The 14,051-nt window shown below is 37.2% G+C and overlaps 1 protein-coding gene and 1 long non-coding RNA gene across 2 annotated transcripts; both read left to right on the top strand.

The window, feature by feature from the left end:
• The first annotated feature begins 798 nt into the window (after positions 1-798).
• On the top strand, positions 799-2,380 carry LOC124593993. The gene is made up of 2 exons (XM_047132345.1): positions 799-1,072; positions 2,211-2,380. Exons 1-2 carry the CDS (start codon positions 814-816, stop codon positions 2,378-2,380), a joined length of 429 nt encoding a protein of 142 aa, XP_046988301.1. The 5' UTR covers positions 799-813.
• Positions 2,381-2,466: 86 nt separating this feature from the next.
• LOC124595681 lies at positions 2,467-10,019 on the top strand. Its single transcript, XR_006978230.1, has 5 exons — positions 2,467-2,602; positions 7,841-7,983; positions 8,068-8,237; positions 8,321-8,440; positions 8,534-10,019. It is a non-coding gene; the product is annotated as an uncharacterized LOC124595681 (long non-coding RNA).
• Positions 10,020-14,051: the final 4,032 nt, after the last annotated feature.

Raw genomic sequence — 14,051 nt, 5'->3', positions numbered from 1 at the left:
CGATCTCACTGAAGTAATTAAGTCCATCAAAACGCTTAGAAACTAACCTGTCGTCTGACGAAAACGGTCTAAAGACTGGCAATTTCTTCAGATCTGTTGACAATGATATTTTGAATTATCACTTTACTGAGTGACTGAAATGTAGTTCAGGTACCTATGAACATAACAATATGTTAGAATTCATTTTCTAAACACGAACTATTACGGTACTGTGCGGCTACTTACATATTAATTACACTATTAATATTTTCACAGTTGTTTCTTTAATACAAAATTAAAGCCAACGGAAGAATAAACGTAAAACATACTTACCAATGACAGGTTTGTTGAGATGCAATTTTCTGTGTGGACAGATGTAACTTTTTCATACGGTGGTACGTCGCAGCAATCGCAGGAGTCACAGAAATCGCAGAAGTAGCAGAAGTCACAGAAATCGCAGAAGTAGCAGAAATCGCAGAAGTAGCAGAAATCGCAGAAGTCGCGGAAGTAGCAGAAGTAGCAGTGGCGGAGGGATACGCGACTTAGGTTCCTTAACTGCGACTCTTAACTGCGACAAATCACAGTTAAGAATAACAGATACTGAAAAGTAGCATTCACAGAAATCACTGATATCGGAAAATCGCAGTTTAGCCCATCACTATAAGGAAGTGACGTCGAGATGACGTAGCCCAGCGTTCGCAAAGTATATCGATATATCGATCGGCGACTACAAATCGAGCTGACGTAGTGGCGGGAGAAAATCGAGTTGACGTAAAAGTGGCGGGAGAGTCGTGTGTTTACAGGCTCAGTGCTGTAGAGTTCTGCTGCTGCGGTATGTCGCAAACTCCTGTTTCGGGCACTTCTTCGACTATGTCTACTGACCGTGTTGAAGACCGGGAAGTAGATGTGTTCGAGAAGTTAATGCGTTCATCGCTGAAAGATGTACGTATTGACAGAGAAGGCGACATTCATGGATTTTGTGAGACAGAAGAGGATGTTGTCCATCTTCTGAGCAGCTTGCGCGTCCATGGCTACGCATACTCAGTTAGAAGAAGTGCGTATTATCGCCAGCCCCCGGCAGGTGCTGCTAAACGTAAGTGAAAGTGTTCCTAATTCGTTTTTGTGTTCAGATGTAACATAATTACATAGTTGTTACATAGATATATTCCATTTATATCCTTTGGCTGCGTTAAAAATAAATGTAGTTATAGTTATTTGTAGTAAATAACGTCGTTTGTAAATCAGATCTGTACATTTCTCGAGTTAAACATGTCTTGCATATTTTCATTCTGTGAACACATTACACTTTTCATTCTCGCACTACGTACTGTTCAATCGAGTAAATCGGTCGTAGTAGGATGGGGAAGACAGCAAGCCATGTAGCACACACGAAACAATCGACAAATAACATTAATGGCTATGTAGCTAAAAATATAAATTTGCTTATGGGAATGGATAACTAGGAATGAAATTTCAAAAAGGACAACCATTGTCAAAGTTTGTAGAATGTAGCCTACAAATAGAATTTGTTACTGTAGTGTGAAGGAAACAATTAGTTTTCTCCATATACATCAGAAATGAGAAATGTGGGGGGAAAAAAAAGAACACGCACACATTAATAGAATGCCGTGAACAAAAGACATGTGGGAAGAAGAAATGAAAGAAATTGATTTTGGAAACATGTAAGACATGCAGGGATTAAAATGTAACTCAAGTGTAGGTACTGATACTTTTTTTTAATTAAGTATTTGTAGCAGCATCAACGCACGAAATGCAAATCTTCCTGCCTCTACTCTGGCAAGATTTTTTACAGTGTATCCTAAACCTCACTGACCACAGGCGACTCTGTATTGTATATCTATTGATCATTTGGGTCATTGTTCCTGTACAGTTAAAGCAGCTTAATTTACAAAACTATCTACCTATTAATGAGTGAAAATACTGCAACTAAGTACTGACATCACTTCCATGCTGTTTGCTTCAGTGGTCAAAGACAACTACCTGTATCCAGTAGTGAACTATATCCATTCGTGTATGAATAAACTGATCTTGATTGTACTAGTTCATGACAAGGTAATTGGTTTTTGCACTAAATTCTGTTGGTTTTTCATGATGCTATCATACATATTTTACATAGGCCTGCTACATAAGTTTCCATGTACATCAGTGGCCCACCCCATACATGTGCAGTGACATGATTGTAGATTTAATTAAAATTCTGTTTTTACCAGATGAGACAGGCTTCTTCTACAGCCACACAAAAGGCAACATACCAATACAGTTTTTTGGCCCTGTCTTTTGTGTGGAAAGCTTAGTGAAAAGAGAATGTACTCTTGGCCCGTTGTATCATAAAAAGGAGACTTCTGTTGCAGATCATCTGGTAAGTAAAATAAAGATCTAAGTAGCAATTACATATATTTTCAATCAAAAAGGAATAGTTACAGGGACCTATAAAATTTTGTTTATTTTATACATAAAGGTGGACCATGTCAACCCAAAGAAGAAGAGAAAAGTTCTCATGGACACACAAAAGAAAGGCTGTCCAGCAACATTGGATGTTAAGTGTGTCAGGATATTCCCAGATTATGCGATAAACTCGGCAACAGACAGTTCAAAAAAAAGAGTGAGTATCCAACTGAGTAATGTGTAGATATATTAGCCTGATAAGTTACATGTATGTCATTTGGCTAGCTCTTGTATATAAATATTTGTAATTCACTGATAAATTTGTATTGTATTAAAGGTTACTGAGAAACTGAAACTCGACTTGGAGTCGACACAGGTACCAAAAAGTTATCTGCGATATTATGTGGCTGCCTCCCAAGCAAGCCGCCATAATCATGGCATTGAATGTGTGAAAACGGTTGGACACATACACCCTTTGCTTTCAAAAGAGATCAGGGATATAGTTACAAAGGGGACTAACTCAGTTCGGATAATTAAGTTAGAACTGGAGAGATTTGTGGAAAAAAATTTCACTGGGGAAAACAGACCGGATCGGATGAACATAATGTTTTACCCAACAGGTAGTACAATTTATAGCCATATGTATCGGGCTCTGTTTGATTTGAAGAAAACTGTTATTGACCAAGATGCATTAAGGAATCAAATTAATGGGTGGGAAACGGAATCGAAGGCTGAGAGATTTTTTTTCAGACCGTTTACAGATGACAATGGAAAAGTGCAGCCATTGCTTTTTTGTTACCAGCACAAGTGGCAAAGGGAACTTCTGAAAAAGTATGGTAGGGTATGTTTGCTTGATGCAACATACAAGACAACGAAGTATGACATTCCATTATTTTTCTTGGTAGTGAAAGCTAATGTATGCTATTTAGTAGTTGGGATATTCTTCATTCAAGTAGAAAACACTGCTTCAATTAAAGAGGCTCTAGAAATTTTCAAGGCATGGAACCCAGACTGGAATCCAGTTTCATGGGTTACAGATTTCTCTGAGCCTGAGATACGGGCAATTGAAGGAACATTTCCAATGTCAAGGGTTTATCTTTGTTTATTTCATCGAAAGCAAGCCTGGCAACGGTGGCTTAGTAAAAAGAACAATTTAGACATACCGGGTGATAGTGAGCAAATCATGAAGCTGTGGGAAGGAATTGCTGAGTCACCATCTGAAGAACAATTCTTAACTGCAAAACAAAACCTTCAATTTCATGAATTGTTAACTAGAAATTCTGGTGCACTTGATTATTTTAATAAGCAATGGCTTTCAGTATCTGAAAGGTGGGTGAAGGCCTATGAGGACAAGGAGAATTTCTTCGCCAATATAACTACTACTAATGGTGTTGAATCACTAAATAAAAGAGTGAAACATTTTTTTCTTAGACATTCAGCAGATAAAACATTGACAGGTGTTGTTAAAGTTTTAATAAATGATTTCCTCCCTAGCCTGTTTAAAAAATATTGTCTGAAGAATTCAGCTGTGAAATCTTACAGCAGAGAGATTCCTCACTTCTTGCATAACAAGTCACACGAATTTGTGAATCACGTAATGAAAAGATATTCTTCAGCGCAAACTGAACTTACCGAAAGCTCAGTGAGAGAAATGGGTGAGGGATTATTTTGTGTAGAAAGTACCGAGACCAAGAATTGTTACTATGTGGTGAATTTTGCAAAGCCTAATTGCACATGTGAAGACTTCCAAAGGTGGAAATATCCATGCAAACATTTCTGCGCAATTTTCATTTATTACCCTGGCTGGGACTTTCATAAGTTGAATGACAGTTACAAGAACAGCCCTTTCATTTGTCTCGATGAGACCTTTGGGTTTGGCTCGAGCAGCAGTTGGTCTGAACCTGCCAGTCCTGTATTACAAAGTTCAGAGGATACCAGCAGTGAGGAGGCAGTAAACCAAGGCCGTGACAATCCCAGAAGCTCAACTTCATCAGAGGAGCAAGATGCACGGGAATTAGCAAGGCAGGTCATAAACCTGACCTACAACTGTAAAAACAGAGAAGCAATTGCTAGAACGCTGAAGAGGCTTCGAGAATGTGTGGACGATTTAACATCGTCAAACCCACAAGCCGGTGGTCTTCCATTATCAGGATCATAAAAGCGGTGTGTGTGTGTGTGTGTGTGTGTGTGTGTGTGTGTGTGTGTGTGTGTGTGTGTGTGTGTTTGCTTTGATAATGTTTTGTGAGGGAAATTCAGCTTCTTGGTGTACCACATACTGCCCAAGTCTCGTAATCACACTGTATGAAAATGGATGGAAGGTGTAAGATAACATGCTTTGCTTCAACAGCTGCAATCTGAAGTATCCTACCTCTCTGCTGAAGCAAATTTAGCTCGAAGAATATGTAAGTCAAAATAAATTTATTGTGCATACATTTTCTAAAACTAATGTACTACAACTATAATCATTGAAAGAACTACTTACTTGCATTGATGCCCATACCAATCACCCTGGACTAAAAGAGGAACATAAATAAAATACAAAATACAGCTCAGTCCCCCGAATCAGTTAGGCATGAACATAGCAAGACAGCCAGTAGTATTTATTTAAATTTAATAAACCAGTTGCTGAAGCCAATTTGATTTTATATAATTGGTGCTAAAATCTAGGTCAGGGCCAGCGATAGTCAAAATGGTGCTTATCCACTGCTCATTGGTTGGCGAGCGACAGTTTTGCGTAGCCAGAAGAATGATTCTTTGACATATTCAATGAGAGACAAGAACAGACACAATAGACTTCTAGCGCTGAAATTGTAAAGCATTTTTATGATTTCTGTTTTTCATTGTATTCATGAGTTTTGAGAAATATTTTGTGATAAGGGGCGCAAGCTATAAATTACTGATTTCAGTGATTGTTCTGCATGATGATGTCATCTGCTTGTGTATATCTCATGGATTAATTGCAGAGACATGAAAATGTCAGATGTGATGGTGAAATGACTCTTAAAGAGTAAGTGGGTGGAATCATCTGGAAGTGCAGCATAAGCCTCCACTTTGAGTAACAAGATCAATTTTTTTTTTTTTTTTTTAATTCCATCGTGGAAGAAGGTAGGTAGATCAGTATTCATTGAAAGTTGCACGTGTGCTATATTAAAAAGCACCGTTCCACCTACAGTCTTCCATGATTTAAGTAAAAAACATTGATCCACTTACTCATTGTTCTTGTGTACATTGATTGCATACCAACTCAAGAGGAGAAAAATATTTCACTACTTTCTCGAATACACCTTGGGTTGTGACACTGAACTCAGTTTTCAGATGCTAGCACAGTTTAAATAGCTGTGACTCAAACAGGGAGCAGTTAAATATATGATTATTGTTTACAACAATGTTTCATCCTTTCTTTCAAATGTATTACATTGAAACATGTAGTCTGCCTACTGCTATCTCATTGGCTGTATAACACAGCTGACACACCCTCTTTTGTTCCATTATACTTCACAAGAAGTGCTGAAAACATTCCTGCGCGAAAGGTGTAAGTACGCCACTGGCCCTGTTCTAGATTTTTCACAATAGTTTGTTCAAAACTTGGGCTGCTTCCACATAACACCCATTGTCTAGTCTGCACAAGTGCCAGCTGCCCCTTCCTCCTCTCATAGTTTGTCCTACCTTACCAAAAACTTTTCCTGTTCTAATAATATGTGCCTTGTAAATCTTCCTGTAAGCAAATTCTTTCTCTCTCTGCCCGCATTCCCTCCACCTTACCTCTCATACAGTTTTTTTCCCCCCCTTTCACTACATATTACTATAATTACTGAAAGGTAGAGGCACCTGGGATGACTCAATCTACATGGTTCTTGTACTGTACTGTGGGGTACAATTTTAGATCTTTTCGCTTAAAAGTTTTATTGTTCCACTGTTGTGGAATTTGCTGTATGCAGTCTGGTGGTGGTCAGATGAAAGGAGCTCTTGTCTTAAGTAGCTAATGCCTCACCACATGCATGAATGGACTAAATGTTGTTGTACAGCTACTCTGACACACAATTGGCTGTTATATACAATTCCCTAAGATTATTCAATTATTCTACCTATATGTGTATACATATACGAATTTGTCTGAGGCTCTGGTCTGTAGATCCATTAATCACTAAAGTATTGCTATTTTCATTGGTAGTATCATTCCAGTAGCTACTTATCCCCCTGCTTGCCAATCTTCTTGAGAGATCAACACACACTCCTTGAGCTACTCCTAATTTGTTATCCTGCCCCTTTAATTTCTAACAGTGAGATGGTATAGAGCCTCACCTATTTGGAAAGATTTACCTCAGTAGCTCTGACATTTTCATTGACCTATGAAGTGCAGGGATAGGTACATAAAAAATGGAGACATTGTGTTGCATGATACCACTCATTCTATGTGTGCAGCTCCTAATATTGTATCAACTCATTGTATATAGTATAGGGGTGCGTGGTAAAAGTAATGTCACACACAGTGTTCGATTTTTTTCCATAGTGAAATTTTAATGACATGTGTTACATCTGCAATTACTTCTGTAAAACAACTTGTTAAGACTACCAACCATGAGGTGAAAGCAACCTTGCAGATAGAGTAAACAATTTAGACAGTGTTGCAAGAGGATCTTTGATGGTTGATAATTAAAGACAATGGGTTAAGCCCTTAGTCACTGCTGATAAACATATCCTGTAAACTGTAATTTACTACAATGAAATTTGTATGTCATGGCAGGCAGTGTTCTGCACTTTGCTAAAGACGAACTGACATGTTGCTGCTAATTCCAGATTCACACAGTATGTTTGACATTCACTATCCAAAAAGTAGAAAGTGTCTGTTGAAGATCAGCTTTAATTGAGGACTTCCCAATTGTGGCAGACTTAATGAGGTAGAATATTAACATTACAAAAAGGATACAAAATGTTCCCACAAATTGGTACAATGAAAAGATTGATAACTCTTAGCTTTCAGCCCAAAGGCCTTCATCTGAAATAGAAAAATACACACCCATGACCAATGTCTCTCACTACTGTGGCCAGAATGTGTGTCTAATTTATATTTCAGATGAAGGAGCTTTGGCTGAAAGCCAAGATGGAGAAGTGTAAAATTGTTATTCCATCCTGGGCTTTGCGTTGTTATAATATTACCGTTCTTAGACATGTTATGTGTACTCTGCATCAAGTAGAATGAATCTGTACTATTTACCACAGTTACTCAGTGTACATACAGATTATTATACTGCAAAGGAAATTTTTCTCAACACCTTGTCAGTCATATATAGATTGCAGTAGTGATAGGTAAGAATTGCAATCTATCTTTTATTTTAAAGCTGTGGGTGGTGTGGGAGTTATCCCCTTTTGCAGTTAAACGTGTTACATATGCTTCATCATTAAATATGTATTGTTTACCCTTTTTTTGCTTACTACATTATTTCACGGTTCACAGGTACTCTGTGTTCTTGTGCCACATTTAAAAGCAGCATTCAGATCAGCTTATTTGGTTCTTTTGTATTGCATGGGAGCAATGGACAAGCCACAAGCAAAATTTACAAAAGAGTTGCAGTTGCAGATCACCTTGGCAACATCAAGGTATGTCAGTATCTGCATTGATTTTTGATTAAAATCACTTGCAGGCCAAGTTATTTTAAAGTTAATCATTGTATTCCCATTCAGGTGACACAGCTGTCTTCTCCCAGCAGCGAGAGGCAATGTTGTGATCATTCCTCTGAACCTCCTTCTCTCGTGGAAAGTGTAATTGACACACAATGCACACCCAGGTGCGGTAGTCCCTACCGTTACAAATAAGTTTGCTGTGGCACATTACCTGGTTGTGTATCATCAAGGTGCGTAATGTGATAACATTTATTTACATGAATGCTTATTACAAGGCAATTTTTTTTCAATTAATTTTGCTTTCTGCACTTAGTCAAGACCGTATCAGTCCAAGGGAAAATATAATGAACACAAATGAGTGCTCAGTTTCAGACAAATGGCTGAATTTTCCAGGTTTTCTGTACAGTGAACAAATTACCACATGGAGACAAAAGTGAGTATAGTATCTGATTCTGAATTATATTTCTAGGAGCACGTTATTTTACCACTTCACTGTACATGATTTGACAATTTTATATTGTTACAGGTTGCTGCAGAAGTGGCCTTCGTGTTCAAGTAAGACAGAAAGGCAAATTTCTGATTTTTTTTTTTATCATGATGCTATTACACCATCCTCAGGATAAGATGTAGCTAGAGCACACATTCTCAAAGTCTGTTAATGTTTATAGTGCTGTAGGTCAGGTTTATGACCTGCCTTGCTAATTCCCGTGCATCTTGCTCCTCTGATGAAGTTGAGCTTCTGGGATTGTCACGGCCTTGGTTTACTGCCTCCTCACTGCTGGTATCCTCTGAACTTTGTAATACAGGACTGGCAGATTCAGACCAACTGCTGCTTGAGCCAAACCCAAAGGTCCCATCGAGACAAATGAAAGGGCTGTTCTTGTAACTGTCATTCAACTTATGAAAGTCCCAGCCAGGGTAATAAATGAAAATTGCGCAGAAATGTTTGCATGGAAGTCTTCACATGTGCAATTAGGCTTTGCAGAATTCACCACATAGTAACAATCCTTGGCCTCAGCACATTCTACACAAAATAATCCCTCGCCCATTTATTTCACTGAGCTTTCGGTAAGTCCAGTTTGCGCTGAAGAATATATTTTCATTACGTGATTCACAAATTTGTGTGACTTGTTATGCAAGAAGTGAGGAATCTCTCTGCTGTAAGATTTCACAGCTGAATTCTTCAGACAATATTTTTTAAACAGGCTAGGGAGGAAATCATTTATTAAAACTTTAACAACACCTGTCAGTGTTATATCTGCTGAATGTCTAAGAAAAAATGTTTTACTCTTTTATTTAGTGATTCAACACCATTAGTAGTAGTAGTTATATTGGCGAAGAAATTCTCCTTGTCCTCATAGGCCTTCACCCACCTTTCAGACACTGAAAGCCATTGCTTATTAAAATAATAAAGTGCACCAGAATTTCTAGTTAACAATTCATGAAATTGAAGGTTTTGTTTTGCAGTTAAGAATTGTTCTTCAGATGGTGACTCTACAATTTCTTCCCACAGCTTCAGAATTTGCTCACTATCTCCCGGTACATCTAAATTGTTCTTTTTGCTAAGCCACCATTGCCAGGCTTGCTTTCGATGAAATAAACAAAGATAAACCCTTGACATTGGAAATGTTCCTTTAATTGCCCATATCTCAGGCTCAGAGAAATCTGTAACCCATGAAACTGGATTCCAATCTGGGTTCCGTGCCTTGAAAATTTCTAGAGCCTCTTTAATTGAAGCAGTGTTTTCTACTTGAATGAAGAATATCCCACCTACTAAATAGCATACATTAGCTCTCACTACCAAGAAAAATAACGGAATGTCATACTTCATTGTCTTGTATGTTGCATCAAGCAAACATACCCTAAACCCTACCATACCTTTTCAAAAGTTCCCTTTGCTACTTGTGCTGGTAACAAAAAAGCAATGGCTGCACTTTTCCATTGTCATCTCTAAACAGTCTGAACAAAATCTCTCAGCCTTCGATTCCGTTTCCCACCCATTAATTTGATTCCTTAATGCATCTTGGTCAATAACAGTTTTCTTCAGATCAAACAGAGCCCGATACATATGGCTATAAATTGTACTATCTGTTGGGTGAAACATTATGTTCATCCAATTTGGTCTGTTCCAGCAACACTAAAGTGCACAAACCCCGAAAGTGTTAACAAACAAACTTTAGTTAAGTTTTATTTGCAGCAAGTGTGTTTCTGTACTGCATCCTGGTCACTCACTGATTTCCTTACAACAAATCAGCTCTGAGCACATGGGTGTAAGTTGTTTAATCTGTGTGGTAAAACAATATTTGAGAAAAGGTTTTTCATTTATAAAACAGTATCAACTCAAAAAACTTACGTACATTGCTCATAATTTGTTGTGTAGTCAGAATACACATGTTGGAATGAATAAATTCAATTATGTAATTAACATTTCCTTTGGCAATGAATCATATGAGCTAAACATGACATTAGAGGGAATAGCAATTTTCAAATCATATTTTTCAGTGCATACTCTTATGTGTGCATTGTTCCTTTAAGCTTACACACAATCTGTTGTTCAAAATGACTAGTTGTTAGTGTTTTTAAAATGTTTATACTATTGTACATGTCAACGTATTTTATGTTTTGCATTTATGTAAGCACACATGGACTATGTATGTGAATTGGACATATGAAGAAATGTCATTATGTAATTATCCTTTTTGAGTGAAAACTAAACTCCATGTATTTCCTATTACAGATAATAAAACAATGTGGTATCAATAATTATGAAGTTTTCTTAATCATTTGCAATTACCCACTAGAATCCACAGATATGAAAGTCAAGTAGTTTGATTATGGTGCCTGAAAAATGTAACCAAACTAACAAACTTACAGTTTTTAGGTTTATTTACTTCACAAGAAGATTAGAACTTTAAAAATGGCATATACAGTGCCTACTACAGGGAAATTTCTACACCTGGTATTGTCCTCCTGCCCTTTCCTTTTGTGTTTCTGGAGACTCTTGCTCACCAGATAGACAGTAATTCAGTATGGTGTTTTTTGGGGACAATAACTTAAGGCTACTAATTCTGAATGTTATTAGAAATGTTGTTAGCCCGGCAAAACTTGCTACCATTCTATCAAATAATTCATGGTTGTGAGTTTGTTGTAAATCTACGATAGGTATGTTTCAAGTTGTAAATAAACTGTCCTGAGTATCACTGTTACAACTTAAGAAATAATGGTTCTAAAATTCATCTATTTTACTTTTGTAGTTCACGATCTTTTATATCCAATTTGCCATTTTTTACAACAAATCGTGATCTGTCTTGTATGTTATGAGATATATTACATTTCAAATTGTAGATACCACAAGCACTTCAGTTTCATCATTGGCCACTAATGTTTTCCTGTGTAACATTGGCACCAATGTGGTAAGGGTTATAAAAAAAAAGTCTGCAACATTTTGATTGTGGTACTTCATATTATTTTAAATAATATTTTCGTTCACTATTGAAGCCAAAACATAAAGTAAACAAAAATCTATATAAGTGGGCCTGCTTGGCTTCGTATCTCATTACCTGAAAGAACCAAAATGGAAATCCTTTAACACAAGACGGTGTTAACAGAATTCTCACTGTAAATGTTGCATTTCACCCTCAGGAAGTACTATGGTGGGTTATTGGTCTGAGAGATGATATAAATGTTGCTCTAGCACTATTATAAGCAGAAAGCACTCCATAGATTTAATAAGCCTCCACTACACACAATGTGCAATGGAACAAGTGGTTTGCATACCTGACTGTAATGGAACATGCTCCCATTCAACCCGAGTTAAACTTTATCACTTATCTCTCTGTACTGACTAGGTAATTACTGTACAAAATTTTACAAACTGAAGATATATTCCATTTTTTAAACAATGTAACACAATTGCAACTGGTTAAAACACTGAAGTTTAACACACAGACTGGCACACACCGATGGATATTTCACTGCCAGGCACACAGTGCTAGGTGCTAGGCTCTGCTGTGGCCTCAAGTGGCTACGTAGTGTCAGGCATCTAGTTCTACTGTGGCTGCCTGCAGCCACATGGCAGACAGTGTGTTCAAGAAATAAAAAAGTATTTCTTATTGAAGATATAATGGAAAATCTCATTTAAAAATGTGTCCAGTAATAGAGCTGGGCCATCCCCTTGCCGAAAAGCACAACACAAACCTATTCATTGGGTGCTTCAGCAACACAATGGATTGTGCAGACAACGGTCATTTGCTGTGTTTCTCATAATACACCATGGGATGCTACATGGACACAATCATGTAGCCCATTATTGTAGCCTGGATGTGCAATTATTGTGTGCAAACATGTATAGATGTAAAAAAAAATTAACAAATGATGGCACTCTAGCAATTTTAGGCCTGTACACAGATGAAAATCGATGGTATGCTGGTAAGAGCTGGCAGTTTATGAATCACACATATATCTGTACAGTACATGTATGGTTAAGAAACATACATGCTACACCTAGTACTAAAAGAGAAATAATGTTGTGGGGAGTTTTTAATGTATATTATTTAACTGAAAGTGCTAAGAAAGACCTTAGTTGTTCAGTGTTTTTGCAGTTTAGAACCAGTTAGAGAGGTACAGTGAAAAATCTGTAACCATAAACTCTAGCTTAGGACAGTCTCCTGTATATAGAGTACTGACAGTTTAATATTAAACATGCATAGATGAGTTTTCATCACAATTTCAAGAGATTTCCACAATCACCAAAAAATTGCCAATCTTCATAAATGATGGATTAAGGAAAACAATCGTTAATGCAAAAAAGGAGCTTAATATTACTATTTCAGTATCTAAGATGACAAAATGATTTGCTTCAAATTGTAGCAATGGTTAGTACTTCAAAAGGAAACTGATGCCTGAAAAATAATGAAAACTCCTTTGGAAACACAGCAGAGAAGCTCAGCCCCGTGAAAGTCTGCCCTCCCCTACCCTGGCCATTGCTGTCTTGATCTGCATCCCTTCCTCCATGCCATTCTGTAAAAGTGTAGCTAGGAGCTTTGTCCATACGGGCTTTTGGTTATCTCATCTCCATGAACATGCAAATATGGTCAAAGGCTTAGGATAAAGAGTATTCTATGCACCCACTGTTTACTGTTACCCTTAATCTCGGTACAGCACTTGCCAGTGTCTCATGCTAACAGTTATCAAACATAATTTTAATCACAATAAATAAAACAGAGAATGATTGACACCAGACTGAATTGAACATTTGATATTCTACTACATTTGTAGAGGAGACCAAGCTCTGCGACTTTTGCTTTCATGCCACGAAGTTGACTATGGTTTTATGCCATCGAAGAATAAAGGTCCTCAGAGTCCTAGCGCAAAATACTCCGTCACAAGTGTGGCTAAAACGACTGCAAATAACCCTTCTAAGACTGAGGGAATGGCAATGAACAACATGTACTAAATTCTGTGGGGGTGCACAGAAAAAACAATACTAAAACAATGTGTCACTCTATTAAAAGTCTCCAATATCAGTATCTGGATGCAAACAAATGAAACATACTTGTATGGGCTACCAAGCTATTTTCCAAATAAGCTAACTACTTTCCATTCAGTATTAGCATATGAGGATACATTCCAAATAGAGATGAGCAATTTATAAATGATACAGTACACAAAAAGAAATTCAGTGATGTAATTTTTTTAAACAATACAAATTGTTGCTGTTTACAAAATCCACCCTGCCCCTCAGGGTAAAAAAGGTTCAGAAGCTGCAAATATTATGCCAAGCAAATCACACAGTTACCTCAATATTTAGTTTGTGAATTATGTTTAATCTCCTACTACCACTCAGGTAGCCATATATTATTTTCACTTTTTATTAACACATTATTGCACACTATTGGTACAGTTCTGTATGTATGGAGCCATGATTGAGTGTGGCTGGAGACAGTACACTGCTCTTAATGAAAACAGGAGAATAATACATACATTTTCAGAAAAATAGCATTCACATGAGAGTACCGGTAATTGTTTCATAATTTATTTACATT

Source organism: Schistocerca americana, chromosome 2, assembly GCF_021461395.2.
Source record: "Schistocerca americana isolate TAMUIC-IGC-003095 chromosome 2, iqSchAmer2.1, whole genome shotgun sequence".
NCBI classification, from domain to species: domain Eukaryota; kingdom Metazoa; phylum Arthropoda; class Insecta; order Orthoptera; family Acrididae; genus Schistocerca; species Schistocerca americana.
Note: the sequence above shows the minus strand (reverse complement) of the source record. Positions and strands in the feature narration are given on the sequence as shown.